At 39.1% G+C, this 22,937-nt stretch overlaps 1 protein-coding gene across 1 annotated transcript in view; it reads right to left on the minus strand.

The window, feature by feature from the left end:
• RPS6KA2 (ribosomal protein S6 kinase A2) overlaps positions 1–22,937 on the minus strand; it is a 156,965-nt gene that overhangs the window by 74,145 nt on the left and 59,883 nt on the right. Inside the window, exons 2-3 of the mRNA XM_042826906.1 lie at positions 18,265–18,381; positions 14,436–14,517 (exon numbers count right to left, since the gene is read on the minus strand). Coding sequence (XP_042682840.1) covers positions 14,436–14,517; positions 18,265–18,381 — 199 coding nt within the window. The remainder of the gene's footprint in view (positions 1–14,435; positions 14,518–18,264; positions 18,382–22,937) is intronic.

Consider the following 22,937-nt stretch of genomic DNA (forward strand, 5'->3'; position numbering starts at 1 on the left):
GACATTTAAAACTTGGTACTAACTTACAAGAACCCAACAAGGACTGTTTGATGGATTAGGAATTAGCTGGCTGGATGCAGCCAAAAGGTTGTGATCAATGGCTCTGTGTCAGGGTGGAGGCTGGTCACAAGCAATGTCCCTCAGGGGTCAATCTCGGGACTAGTGCTCTTCAACGTCTTCATCAGTGACACAGACAATGGCATCGAGGGCACCCTCAGCAAGTTTGCGGATGACACCAAGCTGAGTGGTGCAGTTGATATATTGGAAGGAAGGGAAGCCATCCAGAGGGACCTGGACAGGCTGGAGAAGTGAGCTAATGAAAACCTAATGAGGTTCTATGAGTGCAGGGTGCTGCACGTGGGTCAGGGCAATCCCAGATATTTATACAAACTGGGGGAAGTTCGCCTTGAGAGCAGCTCTGCAGAGAAGGACTTGGGGGTCATGGTGGACGAGAAGCTGGACATGAGCCAGCAGTGTGCGCTTGCAGCCCGGAAGGACAACTGTGTCTGGGCTGCATTAAAAAAGGGGTGGCCAGCAGGGAGAAGGAGGTGATTGTCCCCCTGTCCTCGGCTCTTGTGATGTCCCATCTGCAGAACTGCATCCAGGCCTGTGGCCCCCAGTGCAGGAAGGACGTGGAGCCCTTGGAGTGGGTCCAGAGGAGGGCCACTAAAATGATCAGAGGGCTGGAGCACCTCTCCTATGAGGAAAAGTTGAGGGGACTGGACTTGTTTAGCTTGGAAAAGAGAAGGCTCCAGGGAGACCTCATTGTGGCCTTCCAGTATTTGAAAGGAGTGTATAAACAGGAGGGGGAATGACTGTTTAGGAGAGTGGATAGTGATAGGACAAGGAGGGGTGATTTTAAACTGAGACAGGGAGGTTTAGGAGGAAGTCTTAGGAGGAAGTTTTTCACCCAGAGGGAGGTGACACACTGGAACAGCTTGCCCAAGGAGGCTGTGGATGCCCCATCCGTGGAGCCATTCAAGGCCAGGCTGGATGTGGCTCTGGACAGCCTGCTCTGGTGGTTGGTGACCCTGCACATAGCAGGGGGTTGAAACGAGATGATCACTGTGGCCTTTTCAATGGCCATTTCAACCCAGGCCACTCTATGGTTCTATGAAAAGCATATACAACCCACAATTCTACAGTCCCAAGAGGGATGAATGTTCTCCATCACAATTCCCTAGCTTCACAGTTTCTCCTGCCAGGTCTCTCATAGCCATTGCCATGCTGCAGTGCTGATGCTGGACAGTTAGCATACAGCTAGAAAGAAGAGGCAGCACCAAGCTTCACGTTTCCTGTTCATGGAGCATTCCAGTATTAAATGAGTGTTTGCCTTTGGTTTGCTCTTGTGATGTTGCTAAGTCAACAAGAGCAACAAAGAAATTCTGCAAGTTTTTCTCATCTTGCTTAAGATGGAGATGATCCAGACATCCAGAAGCTGCTGGCTCTGGCTGGGTAACAAGCTTCATCACTTGCCTTTTGAGCTTGAAGCAAATCAACAGCTGGTGCTCTTTGCTCCTACCGTACACCTGTTTATGCATGCAGGTAGGGCTGATTAAAATTTACAGAATACTTTACTCTGGAAGTGTGAAAACTGGCTGCACTGTGGCATTTTCCATAAATATTTTTTACAGCTTATCATCAAAGGCAAAACTAACTTTTTCTGCTTGAAAAGTATTGGGAATGACCACAGGCTCAGAGGTGAAAACGTAGAGATGTTCCCTCACATGTTAATCCTTAGGAATACCTTTATTTAATAGTCTCTAAAGTCCTAAAAAGCCAGCAGCATTGAGAGAGAAGTTCAGGAACTTTGAGAAAATAGAAATACACTGACAGAATTGGAAGCTGTGATTTTAAGCCCACTGAGTCCCTTCTATTTTGTTTTAGGAACTCCTAAATTTTCCTCAATGGCTCAGTATGAAATCTTCTGCTTGGACAAGCTGGGATATTAATGGAAAAGAACAATTGTGTTTAATACAATATTAAGTGAGAATTCCTGGAAGGAGAGGAAATGTGGTGTTATCCCTCTGTGGAGAAAGCATGTACTGGGATGCCGTAATTTGCCACCAGGTCAGTTTAGCTCATAGGCTAAACTAATTCTGGTAAATGCCTGCTGTAGAGCTGCTTGAAACTGGTAATTTTGCACATTTTTAAATATGTTTTTACTGTGGTTTTTGATCTGAATTGGAACAAAAAGCCTAAATTCAGCAAGTTTTGCCAAAATTGAATAGCAAAAATTTGGTTTTGGTTCATCAAAGTACTGTTTTGCTAAGGGTTTTTAATTTCAATTTTGACCTATTATTTCTTAATCACTGGTTTTGATATACAACTAGCTATAAAATCATTTTTAAAAAGAAACATAACTGAACAAGAAGAATCTGCCTGCACTGAAATGCTTACTGTCAATGATTTTTCAAATGCAATTTCACCTAATGGTCTGTCTCTGTGGATAGACAGTCTACCAGAAAAGGAACTGTCTTTTATTTGTCAGTTGTAATGTACATTCAGAAGACAGAATATTAAATCAGAAGAGTTAAAAGGTGCACTACAGAAAAAAAAAATTCACCAAACCCACCAGAAGTTTTTAAACAAAACTACCCAACCACACATCTTCTAAGTGTGAGGTAGTGACAAAAACATAATAAATAATGTTTTTGTGACTACCATAAACTGAGAGTCATTTGCTAGCTTAGTCCTGCTAGGGCTAAGGCAAGGCTGTGGCTCGTCAGTGATACAAGTTTCTTGGGAAGAGGGATTTGCATGGGTTTGTCACAGAGCATGAGGCAAATGTTAACACTCCCCCTGGGCTAAGCAGCCACCTTGCTCACAGATGCACTAAGCTGCCTTTCCACTCTGAACACTTGTTCCATTAGGTTGTCTGCACTCAGTAAACACAGAGACAATCTTCCTTGAGCTAAGGAAATATTTTGGGTGAGCGTTTCAGGTTAGTAAATTCTAAATATTTTGGATTTGTGAAACAAGTAGCTAGTATGTCTAAGACATCACTGAGGAAGATGGGGTAGTAGCTCGTAATCTAAACACAAGGACTCTTGTTTCTTTTAAGAGATTTGAGGCCTTGTCACAGCTTCTGTTTGTAAACCATGCAGGACAAACCATGCAAACAGCCCACTGAGCTACCTGCACACAGCACGACAGGGAGTTTAGAATACAGATATTTCAGGAAAATTTCAGTGTTTAATGTCAATGAACAGTCAAACCAAAGCTTCACTTTGCCCAGGCTCGCACTTGCCATGCATACACGCTTTATGTAGCTCAGCTGATATGTTTGCCTTGGAAATGAGCATCTCTATGATGCCTGTCTGTCACTGAAAGCCCCCCACCCCAAGCAGCAAGTGAAGTGTGAAGTCAAGGCATGGTCAAATCCTAAATGAGAGCATAAGGAAAAGCCTGGTCTCATGTTATTAAGGAGTTATGACTAAAGTGCTGCAACTAGGAAAGCCTGTCCATACAAACAGTGAGGGTAAAAAGGCCAATGGAATCTTTTTTTTCCTATTAGGAGAGATGATGCACTGCTCAAACAACTGCAAAAGGTTTTTCAGCCTGGACTTTACTACCGTATAGGGAGACCAGTGGAAGATATGATTTTGTTCAGACAGTTTCTGGGTGAAATCATGGCCCTAAAACAGTCAGTAGTAAAACTGCCATTGACATTAATAGGATCTCACCATCTACATCTCCATCCCTGTATACAGTTCTGAAAATATCTGTGACTGTTTGAACTAGAAGAGGAAATCTTCTGTTTTCCTATGTCACTGGGTAATTGCCAAGAGCTAAACATAAACCTTAACAAGCAATGTCTAAAAGGGGACAGGAGAAGAGCAGATAAATATTTAAAGGAAGTAAACACGATGGATAGAGAAGAATTATTTATCAAAATACAAGGAAAGAAAGGAATATAAATAGAAAGTACATATAAGTATGGGATGCCAGGCAAAACCCTAACAGAACGAACACCTAGAAGCAGAGAAAAGAGCTGTGATTGCAGCTTCATCACACACTTCTTAGAACAGAATGGGAACAAAAATCTAAATAATGATTTAGCAAGACATTAGCCGGGTCTGGTAGCAGCAGAAAGCAGCTGCATCTTGCTCTGTGTGATGCTTTGTTGCAGGGACTCCATCTGAATAAAGATCCCTTGAAAAAAAAATTCTAGCCCTAACTAATGTACACAATCATGTGAGTGACTGACTGAAACAAAGCAGTCATTTACATCAGGATTAATGCCTATAAAGTTATGTCATAATATTTCAGCAAAGCAAAAGAAAAATAGGGAACTAAAAAGCCACATGGGAATGGTTAGAGCCGAGCACCCCTCTTCTTTTGCAGCCTCAAGAAGAAAGCAGCTGGAGGAGGGCAATGTTACTGCTTGCTTTCTGAAGGTGCAGAGAATACTAGACCCTATCTCATTCCCTTCACAATGATCAGTCATTGAATAATAACCTCTGGAGTCCAACTGAAGGCCAAGAAAATTATGAAGATATTGGAGTATCTCTCCAATGAGGACAAGCTGAGAGATCTGAGACTGTTCTGCCTGAAGAAGGCTGGCTCAGGGAGGATCTCATAAATGTCTATAAATACCTGAAGGGAAGTTGCAAAGAGGACAGAGCCAGGCTCCTTCCGGGGTGCCCAGTGCAAGGACAAAAGGCAAAGTGCATAAACTAGGACACAGGAGGTTCTGTCCAAATGCCAGGCAGCACTTCTGTGCTGAGTGACGTAGCACTGCTACAGATTTCTCAGGCTGTGGAGTCTTGCAGATCTTCTGAAGCTGGGTAGGCTGGGTAGGCACCCTGCTCCCCTGCTCTCCATGTGCCTGCTGCACAGGGGTTGGAGCAGATACACCCAGACAGCCTTGCCAGCCTCAACCAGTCCGTTATTTCCTGATTCCAACATCAAAATGTGCTCCATCTGAACATAAAGGCAGATCTGAGCTAATGGTGTTGATGCTCGCAATTGCCCACTAACTGGGAACTATGTCACAGCATAAAAAGTAGATGACCAGGACACAGTGCAATTATCTGAGTAATTCAGACTTTGCCTAAATTTACAAAAACAATCTCCCATTAGTTTAACATCAGTTAAATTACTGTGACATGGAAACCTTTCAAGTGTATAAAAGACAGACACATGCTGATAGAAAATGCTATGGACAAAACAGAAAGGAGGTCACTGTCACTGATTGCTGGCCTCTCTTTGAACATCACAAAAAACCTCCAAATTGGAGCAAATGCCACAGGCATGAGGAAACCATAACTGACATGTACAACCCACATGAAGAGTATAAAGCCACAAACGATAATTTCGCTTCCGTTGAAACAAATCCCAGATGGTAGCCTCCTATATAATGCCATCTCCCTTCTACAGAGTCAACTGAGTGCTAGCACACCTCCAGCAGTAAGTGTGAACTGCATGCCTGGCCAGCTGCGCCGTGAAGATTTGTACACAATCAAAGGAGAACTATTGCTGGCCCAAATAACCCCTACTTCCTGTGGTCATTCTGATTTGAAATGCCATCAAATCCCATTGTTGAACTCTATTAATCTGTCCTCGTGCTTGAAAGTAGTAAAATTTTCTTTTTTATCATGGGAACCAGTAAAAGCAGTGGGACGCAGCTCCCAGAGGATGGCTATGAATTCGGTTTTCATCCAGCTATAAAAGTACTACAGTTGCAGGCAGCTGAAATTGGTTAAATGGCAATTACATTGGATGTTCCAACTGGTCCAACTTATTCAGTGAACTGAACAAACAACAAATGTTTTTCATAAAGATAATGGCTTTGTACCACAGCCAAAGACTTTCGGAGTCCATTAGTGATGTTAAAAATCCCAGGGATATTTAGCCATTGTACTTCCAATTTAGCTTTCCACTACAGCTATAATTTTATGTAGAAGTACAGTTGATTCATAGCTCTGATTATTTCAAATAGACATTGCATTATACAGAAGAGACATTGCCTAGCAATTTCTTGTTTGGGATTCTTTAGCTATTACATTGCATAATGCCACAGATAACATTTAAGTGGGGAGGAGTGTTAATAACATCATCATTAGCATCTGACTATTACTTTTCATGTGGACATCAAGCACAGTGAAGGGGAGGCTGGCACTATTAGATTAACACTGCAGGTATAGAGATTGAGAAGAGGAGCAGCAATAATAGTTGCTTGATGTTTATGAATCAAGTTGGCAGCAAAGACACAAGCAGAACCAAAGTCTTGGAACTCTTGAACTGAGGTACCAGCTCCTACACCAAACACAGCCTGCCATGAAAGAACAGACTACCTGACACTAATTCAAAGAGACGAAGACTGAAAGCATCTAAACCTGTAGTAGCCAAAAGAGCAAATCTTCTCTGGGCTCACACAATTCCCACAGACTAGAGATAACCATGGGAGATAGTACAGGATTAAAAATGGTTCGCAATAGTCCCTTCACATGCTGCCAAATTGACTCAATAGGTCACCAATCATAGGTTCTCTTTTCAGCACTGGTTTTTTTAAAAATAGAAGCACAAGCAAGCAGGAAGCCTATCAGCCCCCTTAAAGGCAGTGCAAGATGAATGACAAGAAAACGCAACATAAAAACAACAAATAAGTCTCAACATTAAGCCAAAATAAAATCTGCAAAGCAGATTTAAAGGTTCCTGATTGGTCAGGCAGAAAGGCAAAAGGAAGAGGGCAGCAGATAAAGTAAAATGGTGACCACTAGCACTACTAAACCCAGACTGGCCTAGGTACATCATGTCCATCAATACTATGTTTAATTCTGAAGCTAAATACAGAAGAGAAAGAGAATGGAAGTTGACAGCTGTGGGCAACCATAAGAAACTGGAAACATTGTGCAGCAGTGCAAGGAGCAGTCATATGATGAGCAAATCCAAGGACTGCCTTTTCCTAGGAACCTGCTCTGAATGAGATTCTCCAAATGAGCAAACTTCCAACATCTAAACAACATGACTGCAAATCCAGCAAGTCCCTGCATCTGTCCTAGGGATCACCTGGTGGTTGGTGCCACCCAGGAGAGCCTTTCACACAGGCAATAGCACCCACCTCATCACAGATTCCTTCATTAAGCTAGAGTTTCACATCACTGTTGTAGATCTGCTTCAATTAAAGCAAGCTATACTCTCCATTCTGTGCTTGCCAGCTATTGTAGGTGAGATGTATGATGGCTGACTAATCCTTTGTACTTCCCAGTACTTTCCTAGCAGAAGTGGGCTTTCTACAGATAAAGTGAAATTGCATTACATTCACTAAACAGGATACACATTTCACTCATGGCTTCAGGACAACCATCAAGGTAGCCCCTCAGTTCCTGAAGCCACAATAAAAGCAACCAATAGCAATCGGCTACTTGATAATAGAAAATATCAAATGTGGCCTTTTCTGTTCAGTGACAAACGATTTGGGATTAAATACAATTTCAAATAGCTGCCACTAGATATACAGCACAATGAATATGACAGAAAGAATGATCCAAGGGAAACCAACCAGTAATGAAATCTCATTGATTAAGTCTGTTACAGGGACTTTGACAAATGAATTTGAGTCTGAAACCTATTCACTGATGGCACCTATGGGAGCTGCAGTTTAAAATATCTCCAATGATACTTACAGTGTCAAGAATGGCAATACCAAATGAAATTTCAAAGAGTTACATGGTAAATTGACTGGAAATTACAAGGCGATTTTGAAAACCAGTCTTTTCTATCAATAATGAAAAAAGTATGATGGACTACTGATTCCTGAGAAAAGGGTCATCACTCCTTTCCTGGCTGGAATAGCCTGCAAGAACTGCTGCTCTTTTTCAGTCATCTTTTTCTATATTTCACTGACAAAAGAGTGTGACTCAACACATGTTTAGAACAACTTGCATAATTTGATCACAGGTGTAGAATATACCCCTCTTCTATCAAAGAAACCAACAGAATTTTCAGTGATCTCTTTTTCTGGTTTGAATCTCCTTTGTACGCTCCAGAGAATCATCAAATGAATACCTGAATATGCAACACTTTCAGCTGCTGCTAAGAGGACCTATGGAGCTACTCAAGTTAGAAGCCAAGACTGTGAGAAAGTTAACTTAGCAAAAAAAGATGGAATAATTTAAGGCAGCTCTGTGCTACATCTAGTAAAAAGCACAAACACATATGCTCTTGGAGTCTGCACTGCAAAATCTGAAACTTTAAAGTTTAAACCTATGTCTACATTAGCATGCAGTGTGGTGTAACTGCAGCAATCTGCAGAAATTAGCAGTGGGTGTTTGGCCCTGAGGTCTCCCACGCTACACAGCTGCTTGGGAGCTGGCATCACACCCTATTTCCCTGGCCTGTGTGCCCTGGGGGGGCACTGAGTATGCTCCTGGTTTCATTTCCTTAGGAGATAACCCAGCTTGTATGCTCCTAGACTTCTGTGCCCAGAAAACCAAGGGACAGGGAATGGGAATAATTGAAAAGAATGCTTCAAAAGCATGGCATAATCAAAAGCACTAGTGCTGCCAGATTCTAGAACTTCTGTCACACTTTCTGTTGCAGCACGGAACTTCTCGTGGAGAGGGTTGGGGTTTTCTTGTGAGCCCTGTGCTGTTGCCATGGCTTTGGGGAAAACAAAATTGGGCTAACTTGGACAGCAAGATACTAAGCTGCTGAAGTTGTGTTCCAAATGAACGTACAACTATGCAGGGTACTACATTTTCATTTTACTGTAATAGGAAAATTGTACTTGAACAAATCTGGAGACAGGAAGGAACTAGGCAGTACTGCTGCATTTATGTACAAAGTGTATGACAGGAGTGGAAGAGTGGATGATATGGAAACTGATTATAATTTTCAGTAGTTGTTAGGTGAAGGCTTACTTATTCTGTCCTCCTTTGGACAGTAGGAACTACTTGCTATCTTGCAACCTCAGAATCACTTTTAGCACTGGGACCTCTTAAAGAACTTGACAGCCAAAATTTGCATGAAGGAAATTCTGGATTTCCTTTGGCTCTTAGAAAAAGCTCCATTAATAACAACATCTTTTTGTTTGTCTGTTTTTTTTAAAAACAAAAAAAACCAAAAACAGTGACAGCCAAACTCTCCCTTGAAAAGTAGAAAACATTTTAAATATCCAGAGTTCATTGTCTGAACATCTTAACAGTGGGAAATTTTGCCTGATAACAGGATCTTCACCATGCATTTAGCACTGTGAAGAGGCTGTAATTTAATCAGGACTTTATACAAGAGAATTCCACAAGGCTTGCATGGAAACAGATAATAAAATCTTTAAGTGATGCATGCTTAGTTTATTTTTATAGGGAAAAACATTCCCTTCTCATCCAAACACTGTACAGAATCACTACAGAATATTGAGTACTTAAGCCAGAAGCTACAGTCTCAATGAATGCACATTAACGCTCCTAGTAAACCCTATGAAGATAAACATCTGTCAACATCTAGTATATACAGGCAAAGATGCCCTGTAACATTTGCTGACATAGGAAGGTTGGCCCTTAGCTGCAGCTCTTTCTCCTTATAAGAACACATTATTCTCCACAGCATCTTAGAAACAATGTAAATGTGCTCTCTGACATGTACTGTATCCTTTCCTCATTCAGAAACTAAGCCCTGGATAAGGAAAATCTGAGACTAAGGGTGAATCTGAGTCAAGAAGCTGTTTCTAGAAACAGCCTGCACTGTAACATTTCCCGAGAATACTGGGCATGTAGTCCTTTCCTCAGACAGTGAAGGAAGGGGACTTCTGCTTGGGTTTGTGCTCATAGGAAACTGGATGTGTGGTCAGGACTTCCACAATGAAGTGTTTAGAAGAGGATAATAAGAGGTTAAGGAAGATATTAAAAAGTTTGAAGAACACTTTAATATTATAAACCAAAATCTAAAGGTCAGAGCAAGAAAAGTAGCAGGGTCTCTGACGCCATCATAGAGACCAAATTTAATAGGACTAGGCACCACAAAAACTTGAGCACCAGAAGTGTAAGTTTATCTCAGGTGAAGGCTCTTTGAGTCCTGCTTCCTGAGGTTAATCTGTCCTGAGATTTTTGTTTTGTTGCATTTTTTGTTCCTTTCACAGCAGAAGGAAAACATTATAGTTCAACGTCTTAGATATCAACAACACAAATATTACAGGAACATTCAATCACATAAAACAGAGAACTGAAGAAGCCACTTCAGCTGACATCCAAACAGGGAAGCCACTACTACAGTTTTCCAATGGTTTGGATAGAAATCACAGTCCAGTTGGTGACACCTCAGTTAGCTGTTAAATTTAGTGTACAATTATTATCAATTATCTAATATCCCTAAGAACACGAGGAAAGCTCTCTGTGAGTCAGCAGAGCTGCACTCAGAGCTACTGCATCTATAAACATCTCTCGCAGTCAGCACAACTATAAACTCATAAGCCTACTGGCTTTGAGGGGGATCATAAAGTGCAAAGCACTTCAGAGTTTTTGACAAAACAAATTACCTTTGCTAAACTTTGTGAGCAGAAAAAGGTAGAATATCTGAGTTCTCAGTGTCAAACAGCTTTCAGTGCTGACATTTACACAACCAACAAGATGGGCAGATGCAGACTACTTCCTCGTAACCCAACACAAAACTTTTGCTAGATCATACCTCTTCATTGTAATACTTATGAAGTTCAGAAGCATTGTATCAGTAAATCATGGTTTCATGCCACTTTCTGTAAGATTGCATACCTTCTGGAGGGATGCATCTTCAATTTTGAGGCTCTGGAGGTATATTCCCTTATATTCCAGCTCAGAAGCCTGTGGGGGATTTATGAATACTTCACGCTTGTTTAGTGAGGCTTACATTGTAAACAATGTAAACAGTTCTTGTTCATGAAATCCTGAAGCACCTTCAATAAAGCTGATGGAGCCTTGATGATGAATTCAAGGCACACATACACACAGAATAATCCGTCCTTGTTTTCTCCCAATTTCTTCATTCTCCCAGTGCATTCAGAACTGACAGTCAAGACACCTGACTCAGCTAGGCATGGGCACAGGCTGCTCAGAGAAGCTGTGCATGCTGCACTCCTGGAGGCTCTGAAGACAAGTTCAGATGAAGTCTTGGGCAGCCTGATCTGGTGGGTGGCAGCTCTGCTGCTATCAAGAGTTTGGAATCAGATGGTCTGTAAGGTCCCTTCCAATCTAAGCCATTCCATAATTTTGTGATAAGATCAATGTTATTATCTTGATTTATTTTTTTTTTAATCTAAAAATCCCATTTACAAGAAGAAAAAAAATGACACAAAACCAACATTTTAAGATGGAATTTAACAGTATTATCTAATTCACAAGCTCCTGCAAAAGGAAATGAAGTATGCAAGATTCAATGTTCAATGTGCAATGTTCTCACTTACAACCAACAGGTACAGTGGCTTTCTCTTTCAAACATCCATGTTCCTATCAGTGTTTATTCAGACATACTTCACATTTAACATAAACTTTAATATGGTAAAGATTAATTTCATTTCCACAAAAATGTCTGCATCTACAGCATGTGTCTTTGCAAATCTTTACAATCTAAACTGGAATACTTTGGATTTTGGAATCATTCTGCTGTTAGGCAGACTTCTTCAAACTTGAATCTACAAAAGCAATTGATCTACAAAGACTCTTTTGTATCAACCAATTTATCTGAGCTACAAAAACTTGGAGAGTGCGGCTGTTGGTTGCAATACTCTTCTTACATTAGCCTTCACTGTTGATGAATTTGGGGTCATGTTATCTAGCAAGGGACTACTTTGGCAAGAAGCAGTAGACACACTGGAATAAGCTCCATTTTGTACTTCTGCTGCTTCTTACACATCCTCATTTGGTCACTGCTAAAGTCCTACTCCTGGGCTGGGAAACACCTTGGCAGGATGGATGTTTCAAAGTGCAGAGCTATTTTAACCCTTCACTCCTGAAAGCATTTAACTTCTTCAAATTCTTACTCATGTGTGTTTTAATTCTTCATGCTCCTTTCCTCTCTTTTTTTCCCCCCCCTTCTCATTTCTCCATTTTATGTTTCACAAATTTGCTTTGCGAAAGGAAAGAACTGCTAAGGTACTTGTGACAGTGTGACCATGTTAATGGCACTGGCTCCTAGAGCTTTGAAATTTTCACTCCACATTATACTGTGAAGAACAGATTAGGAAGGATAATCATCCAGAAATTTATCTCATAGCATGTCTTTGGTCAGTAAATACTGAATGCAGTGCTAACAAGTACTTATGGCTTTGCTCCCATTACTTGACATGGTAATAAACAGTTCACATTGAAGTGACTCGCAGCCTTTTTGAGTGTAGGTAGGCAGCAGCAATTCAGCACTCTCACTTAAAAGATGAAATTAAGCTGTCAGAAATATCATCTCTGTGCCAGAACTTACAAGGAAGCTCACTGACAGCAATTTTCATTTTTTTTTTGCTCTTCTCACTTGCCCTGTGCTAACAGGATTTTGCCTTCATTTTTGCACCTCGAGTTAAATAGTTGCTGAATTTAACTTATTTATAAAAATTAGTATGGACAAATTAGCTCCTACTAATGTGCTAGCAATCCTGAGATTACTGACAAACCTAGAGTTACCAGTCAGAGAGGCAAGTAGTCTGAATGGGACAGAAATGCAATACAGAGCAACTTCAACTTTTGGACCTTGTCACCCACACCTGAGAAACTAATAAATATTATGCTGTAAAAAGCTGATGGAGGAGAACAGAAGCAGCTCTGTGTTATAAAGAACTGTAGACACGGAAAACATATACATGTGCCAATTATTCTTGGTGTAACACAGATTAAATTTTGAATAGTTTAAAATCACCATCTACGTTTTAAGATATCCTGAAAAACTGCCATTACATAGACTATTTTTTTTTCCAGTGGAATTTAAGATTACAGATGTAGCTATCATATATTAAGTAACAATAAGGTGTTTGAGGTTGTAGAAGAAACTCTCCCAACTCAAACCTGATTCCTCTTAAACAAACCCCAGATCTACACAGAAAACAGACAGACAATCCAGTTTACACATGAGATGAAAAGTTGTGAGTTTTCAATAGACACAAAAAGAAATCTCTGATATGCATTTACATCAGAGGATCATGCAGTCCTTTTTCAGATGCAGTACTCTGTAGGAGACAGCTTTCACCACAGAGGAAATTTCCAAGAGTTGAGTTCATCAGTTTCTCTATTGGTTGAGACATCAGAGATCACTCTATTACACATATTTAATACACAGGCCAACCCTTTTATGTATTAAGTCCACTACTATTGAAATGACTACACTGTAGTCTTCTTCCAGAAAAAATACTTTCCTATCTACGTATTAAAAATATTCGTACACAGGCATCACTTCAAGTTTATATTCATTTGCAAAGGCTGTGGCAGGGGAAAAGACCTTGGAAGTTTCTGACTTTCCTATCTTGACTAGTACTCAGGAAAGGTGCTGTATCTGTCTGCCACCACCTGCTGAAACATTTCCTGGCAATTAGCAGTAGCTTCATTCTTCTTTTGGTTCCCCACACCAATACACACTAAAGAAATCTGGATTCTTAAGTCATCGGAACTATTTAAAAATTAGGTCTTTTCACTCAAGGATAAACACGTAGGCACAATTCTGCACCGTGCAAACACTTACTGTCTTATTGAGTAAGTCAAAGAGCTGCCCTGAGTTTACAAAATAAACGCAGAACAACATGTACAGGCTTTTGGGGGTTAAAAGCAGAGTATAGTACTAGGTCAGGGAAACAGGCAGAAGCATAGATCTTCCTAACTCTCTGGAGGAACAAACAATAAGGGCTTCAGTTGAGATGAAACTTTATGTACTTATTATTCAGTCCTACCTACCTCTCCCATTACTAGAAACTCCCTTGTGGTCATAGCAAGGTTGCAGCAGCCAGTGACCCCAGAAAAGGATGACCAGCTTTAATAATCAGTCATTTGGCGTGAGACGAGTGGAGGCCACATACTGACTGGTCACAAGTTAGGAAACTGTAAGGTCTTAAGAACCTCAGAATAACTCATCACACTTGAAAATAAGTTTCCATGAATTTTCAGGCATGTAGTGAGAAGCACCCCCTGGAAGGCCTTCCTGCCCAGTAAGAATTATGCTCTACTTCAGCAACGTCCTTATTTAAAAGTATTTGCTTCTGTTTACTTCAGCTGCAGAGAGATACTGCCATTCTGGTACAATTTAATGCATGCCCAGTAAAGTTCTGGAAGTAACAGTAAGAAAATAAAGCAAGCAAGATGGTAGGAAGCACCACTGCTCTGTTTTCATGCTCTCATACTGCGTAGGTAACATATTCTGTGTACCTTTTCCATAGAACATTCGCTATGGTGATAAACTCCTGCATATCATCAAACAGCAGTAATGCAAAAATGACAAGAAAAGCAGATGTTGAAGTAGCATAGAAATGCAGCCAGTGTCCAAAATCTTACCTTTCAGAGTTGCTTTCTTAAGTACCTTCATGGCATACAGCTGGCCTGCATCAGATCCTTTGATCTTCCTCACTAGAAATACCTGTAAAAAGAACAGTTTGTGTAAATGGGTACCAAGCTTTTATTTATGAACCTTGCAGCATTTGATAGGGAAACATATACTAAATTTCGGGAATTCCAATGAAAATTTCTGGCTGAAAGCATTTTATATATTTCACCTGCAATTGGTTGAGCTAGTTCTGGAAAGCTTCTGTTTTAAGCCTTCAATTTCTGACAGCTTTTCAGTATTACTAATAGCCCTTTAAGATTCAGTTAAAGATGGTGAGTAGTCATAAACAATGTGTGCACGTTTCTACACATTATGAACAGCTTTACATGAAAAAGGTGATGTCTTGCTTGAGCTTAGGAATACAGAATTTTTTTTAAAAAAATATTTTCAGCAATTAAACTAAGAAGGAAAAAAAGGTGTAGCTTCTGTCATAAATCATGAAAGATGACTAACGTAAAAAGTAAGGGAAGCAGAAAGTTTTTACAGCTGGAAGTTTGCTCAGGCATACTTAAGAAAAGGTAGGAAAATTTGATAGGTTATTATAATAAAGACATCTTTCCTTGTTACAATGTCCTATGTTACAACTTTTGACAGTGTAAATTTTTAGTTGGAATAAAATAAATTGTAGATAAAATTTTGATTTTTTGTTGTTGGTTTTTTTGTTTGTTTGTTTAACTCCATGAGACTATTCTTATCTGACTCTGAGTTAGTCTGAACACGAGGACAACAGAAAAGAAAACCATAACTTAGTTCAGTCTTTATAAGATGCTCAGTATTTTAATATTTGAAAATAAGTCAATATTTTAGTTGATTCTCAGGACACACTTTTTGCAGAGGTCAGAAACATGACAGCAGGGGCTCAACTGTTATTTCAGCACCTTTACTACTGGACAGAAGTGGAAGTAAAGCCAAATACAAAAAAGCACCGTAAAGCCCACATACGTAACATATACATATAAATACATGAATTAAAGTCTAAGTGAAATTATTTTACTCTAGAATGTCTACTTGGATTGCAAAAATCTGTGGCAACTATTTTAATTCATCATTTATTCATGAACCACACAGCCTTGCAAATTGCCTTCATCCAAAACATGAAAAGTCAAAAAAAGAAAGGAGGAAGTCTATTTCTAGCACATTATTTGCAAGTTGAAATACACTTCCTTCTAAAAAAAAAAAAAAAAAAAAAAAAACCAAACTGTAAAAAACCTACAATTTTCTCAAGCACTCTCTGAGAAAAAGGTTTGTGGGTGAAGATAACTTTTAACAGCCATCCAGAGAAGCTGAAGGAAAAATAAGTAAATTCTTTCTCTGAACACCTTAACCAGAGCTCTTACATCTGCACAACATCACACTTCTGCTATACGATCTGATACATTTTTGGTGAGGCTTTCATTCTCAAGATGTTTCCTGTGCATGTGAGATATGTACAGCTCTACAGCTAAGCTCCCCTAACTCACTGAGATTGGGCAGATGTTGCTGATTCCTGTCTCCTGTTTCCTAGTTTGAAGAACGTGCAAGTACCTCTGGTACTCACAACTGCAGAAACAAATATGAAATCTGGAATGCAACAGGAACATGTAAGAATTTCTGAAGTGCTTTCATTAACGTTCATAATAAATTAAGCTCAGCTGCTCCAATAATTAATATTAACAGGAAGTCAATTCATTTAGAAGTTCAGATAGAAAGAGAAATATTAGGATATTTTTCCACCCAGTCCAAGTCAAAGGTTTAATTTTTGCATTGCTTTATAGGGGAAGAAAAATCTAAAAGTAGTTTTGCCAAAACGCTAGATTTTTAGCATTATTATTATTGTGCAAAAATGGATATGGATTTATTTCTGAAGAAGAAAAAAAAGGAAAAAAGAAAGAAAATGCTAAATCTCAAAATTTATATTATCTCTTTATATTAGCTTTAAAATAATAATTTACCAGAATTGTATGGGCATATTCCTGAGCAGAATTTCAACTTTCTAGTATGATTTGCATGAAAACACCCTAGGTTATAAGCAAATGTGTTGATAGAATGAGCAAGAGTCCTTTAGCTGGAGTACTGAGTACAACACCCAAATCCCAATCCAGAAACCTAAGCAAGTGCTGTGACTTTCATCAGTGCTGAGTGTACTCCCTCTGAAACCAAAGACATTTTTTTTTAATTCTGCAGGAAATGATGTAGGTCTCAGGTGAACAACTTGAAAAACAGCTCTGCATCCCCAGAGACTTACAGATTTGAGCTATCAGCTGAAATACTGAAGTGATGAAAATTTACAGACTGCATAAAAATTTCCAATCAGACTTCATTCCTCTGTGTCTATGATGATTCTGTGAACTTACTGACCAATTTCACATAAGATACTAAAGTGTCTTACAATTACACAACTCCAGACAGGTCTAATATCCGCAGTCATGTACTGATCCTGCAGCAAATCAAGGGAATGTGTCACAGAAACCTGATCTCATTTTAGGAAGTGGTAGCAGAGGCTAGACATTTCAATTATACAGTGCCTGAAGCTAGAATGCCGAATTTGACAGTTAATAATGAAATACGTCAGCACAATCTAAGACATTCAAAACCCAAATATCATTACAGTGCTCTTAAGCAGTTCTCTAGATCAAAACTTGGTAGTGAATGCTTATTTTTTTGATGTCTCTCATCTCAGGGATCTTTTAACAACCTTACTTATCAGCATAATTCTGGAATACTCAGAAAGCTACTAAATACATTCAAAATAGCTTTTTTTTCCCCTCATGAATAAAACTGAGGATCGTGGCTTATTGTCACGGTTCTCAGCTTTTGCTAGGACCTCAATACATTTTAGGTACGAATCAGTGCTTCAAGTTAGCTGGAATGATCCATCTCTGAAATACTTATGAAATAGACTAAAATTTAAAAAGCACTGAAAATGATAAGGACTTCCATGTTTGGTGTAAACTAGGCTCACCTTTCCACGGGTTTCAAAGGCTTATTTAGTTAAACCATGGAAAGAATTTAATGATGAACTGATGAATCTCCCTTCTTTCTCTCAATTTTTTCTTCCTATTCTCATTTGCAAATGACACACCCTTTTGAAAAAGAATTGCCTGTGGGATTGAGAAAAGCCTTGGACTTAAGATAAAAATGTTGTTTCTCAATAGCTTGTCATACATCTAGACAATTTCTTTTTATACACATGCTTTATGTATATAGTATGCATACATATACATTTTATAGTCACTTGGCAGTGAAACATACAAGGAAAAACAGCTTGGTTATAGGTGTCAAAACTCAAAATAAAGACACTGCATTGAAAATTAAGTGCTTAGCATCTAGGCCTAAGAAAGCAGCTTTTCTTACAAAATCAATGTGAGATAACAAGCAGGGTGAAAGACGGGGGCTTTGAAATATGCTTGTGATCACATCTGCCCTCAGCAGAAACTGGGAAGCAAACTTCTTTTAAGCTTATCAGTGTTCCTACAACTGAGCAGCAGTATCACGCTTACTTAACTAGTGGATAGGTTAGAAAGAGGGAAAGGAGTATAACTTTATAAACAATGCTGTTCACTGTCCCTGCTTACTTCTGTTCCTTAGACTATATCCAGAGCCAGAAACGTTATTTTCTAAACTGTTCTGTATACAGAATTCCAGCAAAGGACAGACAGATTATTAAAATGAAGGCAGAAGAGGCTTATCTGCCTTTACAATACAATATGTATGGGCAGTGTTATCAGTGCAAATGAACTTAGAGAAAGAACACAGCATTTTCAGTCTTGCTCTAAGTGATTAGATGGCATTAAAAATTACCTTTCCATATGAACCTTGTCCTAATACTTTCAGCAGCTCAAATTGAGAAGGATCTGCTTTTTCAAAACCTTCCTTCACATGGTGACTGATGTCTATTTCCTTCACAATACCTTCTTCCTGTAAAGGAAACAACAAAAAACATCATTGCCAAATCAGAACCATTATTCTAAGGAAACATACTGTTAATTAAAATCTCATCTTGTGCAATGCTATAATCATACGCGAAATTTGGAAAATATAAGCAAATATTTGTTCAAATATACCCTGTGCCTCTTGCAGGGTAATGGATGGGATATCAGGACGTCCTCCTGTTTATCAATCTCAAGATTATGTCTAAATAAAGGGATAGCAAACTGAAACAGAGATATACCACAGAGCTCAGTGCTCATCACAGACCTTGCTAACATAGTGTCATGTTCCCACATCAGTAGTACAGAGGATCCAGCACACTTCTTTCCACAGACTTTCTCATTCCTGCTCAAAGCATCACTTTGAATTTATCTTAAAAAGTGAAGATCACTTTAGTCTGAAGCAGTAATTGTTATGAGTAGACCACAAAGGAAAGGCATTGTTAAAAGTACATCTTCCAATTTACTTGAAGAATGGAAGATTACTACCAGAATCCTTCTAAACAGAAAACAAATTCAAGATCTAGATGTGAAAGCAAGGTGGTAGGAAGAAGAATGGCAAACATAAGAGACAGCTGTACAATGACTTTTATCTCTTTAGCTGTAACAAGAGATATTTGATTTAGTTGCTTGTGTATTGTTATTATGGCATGATCCTCTAAAAAGAGGGCGACTGGGTTATGGGAGAGCCAAAGGGATTACACTGAGTTTGCAGCAACCCAGAAAGTCATTGAGCTGAAGAGAAACCTGAAAGAAATATCTTCTCTTCAAGGACACAGTGGTGACGGAAGATATTTTTTATATACCTTCTTATTTCTGAAGTGTTCTGTACACCTACATTTGAGGGTGCTTTCCTATTAAAAATAGATGTTCTAATTTCTCAACAACTAAAGCCTGGATTTTTAGTATAAAATTTATTTAGTTTAGTTTCCCAGATTGAGGGGAATTGCTCATTTAGGAATAGGTTTAAATATTTATGCATCTACTAAAATTCATTAGAATCTTTGAAACATTACTTTTAGTTTGAATTTTGCTGTAATTCTTGTTTCGTTTTTTTTCTTTCCTCAAGAAGAGACATTGATATATAACATATGTGTAAAGTTTTTCTCTCTTCTTAAACTATGTGTAGTAAAAAACAGAAATAATAACCTAAAATGAAAATGTATTCGTAAACATATTTGGCCAAAACATGTTTATTTACTAAACAAAATAGATGTTAATTCGTTCCCTCCATTCATCTCTTCTCCAAGAAAACTGCTGTCACTTTCTAGCAGCTATAATAACTCATCTGATGCATGGCTAGCATTACCCTGACTGTACTACATGCTGCAGTTTCTTCCCTCTTCTTTCCTCCCTTCCTCTTTACACTCATGTGCTCTGGGACAGGAACTGTATCCTCTTCTTGGTTTGGAATGCTTCCTGTACTTTGCATATGCTGCCAGAATCATAGAATACAGTCATCATCTGACAGCAACTAGTTTTTCTGATCCTAATTTCTCTGGTTTAAGTGATTTGCATGAAATGAAATGCTTGAAACCAACAACCAGTTTTCACAGAGAGATTTAAAACTTTTCTAACAGTACATAACTGCCAAGAGCCTCTTGTTTTTCTGGCTTTAATTATTGTGGAGAATAGAGTACCTTTCTGATTAAAAAAAACCCATCTATACATACATCATTTCATTTCTCTTCTATATGAAAGAAACAATAATAAACTAGAATAAACTTGCAAAAACACTGTTTTTTATGGAACTACCCACATGGAGCAATCAGAGTCATCATCAAGTCCTGAAGTGGTGAGCTTTCATACCAAGGGACCTGCATTTTTACATGAACTGCCTGCAGCTGAGAAGCATGCATACTGTTAAGAATCTTATTTTGAGATAAGCCTGTTCTGCTATACTACAGCTTTGGTAAAGTATCTGTGCTACATGGCTCACCAGCCACTGTACTCACAAACAATTATTCCCCATATAGTCAGGCTCCTGCCCTGATTTATCATCCTTTACTCTCTACACTAGACCTTGTATGCTTGGGAGTTCTTTCTCCACTGACCATAAACAGATTCTGAGAAGAGTGGCTTCCACAGGCCGGCATCTGTGTGCATACACCTCTTAAGAACTATGAAATAATGAAAATACTGAACGACTTTCTCAAGTCAGGACAGCTTGAGCACACTCAGTCACCATTTCAGGATTTTGCCCATTCCTGTTTGTCCAGAAGCACAGCACAGCAAGGACCATCCCTCAGAACAAGGTGAAATATGAGCGGATACAAGATTTACCATATATTTGGGCTGCAAAGCTCTGAAGAAAGAAAGACCAACCTCAGTTTTACACACCATCTATCTCAGATTTACTTCTACTTTGATCTAACATCTCAGACTCAAAATTTGTGATTGAAATCTACTACCTGAAGAGAACATCAAATCCATTCATTTCTGTGAGGTGCATTTCAGCCTGAACCATTCAGTCATTTCAGCTACGTTTGCAGGTTTAAATGAGTGAGTTTCGATTGATCCATTAAGATTAGTCATCAAAGCCACAGGTCTACAACCATAAGCATATTTCCCATTGTGTTATTAAATTTAAAATAACTTTGTTCTTTCAGCGTGTTAAGTTACAGGAATATCTTGGGAGTATTAAGATGATGAATTCAAGCCTTCCCAGAGAACAGCATAATTATTTCATAACTCACAATAAGAACAATACTTTAATTACATGCATATTTAATTAAATCTCAAAAAACGTACATATTTCGAAAACAGGACCACATACAAGGCTGGGTAGTGTTTTACCACTGCACTCATTTTAAAGAGGGAAAAAGGCTGTAAGAATATGGTTCAAAGAATCATAAAAATGTTGGTTAGAAGAAACTTCTGGAGGTCATCTGGCCCAACACTCCTGCTCAGACTACCACTGACCCTTAATTAGGCTGGCTGGGTTTTGTCCACTGTAGCTCTGAGTACCTCAAACAATGAGGCTTGAGCCACTTCCTATGAAAGATTATTCTTCTTCAATTTGACTGGCACAGAAATGCCCACGGTCATGTCAAGCTACCTTCTCCAAGGGTTTTTAGGAGGAAGCAGGATGTTTATCTAGGAAGGCAGGATTTCCTGTGGATTTCCAGCGGTCTTCTCACTAGGAAGGGGCAACAAAGCAGCACTAAAGAAAAACGTGCCAGACTGCTGCTTTGTCCATCAATCACCACTACAGTGGTATTGCTTGTGAGCTGCCAGGGGACAGCTGGTATTTTTAGTTGGTATGACAAATCCCCACCTCCCACTGGAGCAAAAAGCAAAGTTTCCAGTATTTAAGACTGAACACGGACACAGTCCCTTTAAGGAAATATATTTCCGGCTCTCTGACACTGGGCTGAGGTATTTTAAGTTCAGCCACTTACAAGACTCCAGCAGTAAAACAGCCAAGGCTGAAAACTATCAATTTTCCCACAACATCAGAAGATGCTGAATGCCTTTACTGCCACTCAGAATCAATGGAGCAACCATACTACCACAAGCTTAACCATTTGCACTAAGTGACCATCAACATCAGGCACTTCTATTTTCATTGAAGCATCACCATGAAGATAGTCTTGCTAGACCTACTCAGGAAATATAATCTTCTGGAACTACACAGTAGGAAAGAGTGAAAGTTAATTGGAAATATGCAAGATGAAGCACTGGTCTTAGAAATGCTCTTGACTGAGTTTCTGCATGGCATGCAAATATTCTACATAAAGAATCATGTCAATCTAAATTAGGGAAAGGGAACATGTTCTCAAAGAGATGGTAACTTGGAGTGGTTAGAATTTAGATAGGCAGGTATAATATTAACAAGCAGGACCCAAGGTGTAAAGGTACCTAAAGGTACCCTAACTAGTCTTACAATGCTTAGCTCATTCCTCAGCTGCTCAGTGGCTTTGTATAGATTTCCATAACATAAGCATCAGCAAGAAAATTGTCACTGATATTTGTCTAGAGTTATCCAAGTAGTTCAGCTAAGGATTTTTTGTTCTTGCCTAGAAACCAATGCTGTGAGTAAAGACTGCAGAAGAATCCAAGGATTATCAGTGCCAGGCCATGGATTTCCTTGTATGTGTTCAACATTCTCGTGGCTTATTTGGCTGCATAAATTTTGGAATGACTTCTGCTTGTTTCTTTTACCCTCCTAGAAAAACAAACATAGTTTTATGGTCCTGTTTTAATATTCTTGCTTGGATTTTCCCCTATCATTCCTCATGATGGAATGTGGGATAATTTTCCTCTGGTACCAATGATTAGAATGAGAACTAAACCAACAGAGCACAAGTGCTGCGGGCAGATCTCCAGATATTTATGTTCTGAGCTGCATTTTTCAATTGCTTGGTCCAGCAAGCATAACTTATCTGCACTAATAATTTGCATTACAACAACAAAACTGAGGCAAAATATTTATGCTGCAGACAACAGTCAGACTTCTGTGCACAATATAAAGAAACTATTTCAGTGGAAAGAACTTCACTATGGAAAAAAAAATAAACAATCCATGTGTCCATCTCCAAAAAG

Source organism: Centrocercus urophasianus, unplaced genomic scaffold, assembly GCF_019232065.1.
Source record: "Centrocercus urophasianus isolate 14NV4802_14NV808 unplaced genomic scaffold, USGS_Curo_1.0 seq_10, whole genome shotgun sequence".
In the NCBI taxonomy this organism is placed as follows: Eukaryota; Metazoa; Chordata; class Aves; order Galliformes; family Phasianidae; genus Centrocercus; species Centrocercus urophasianus.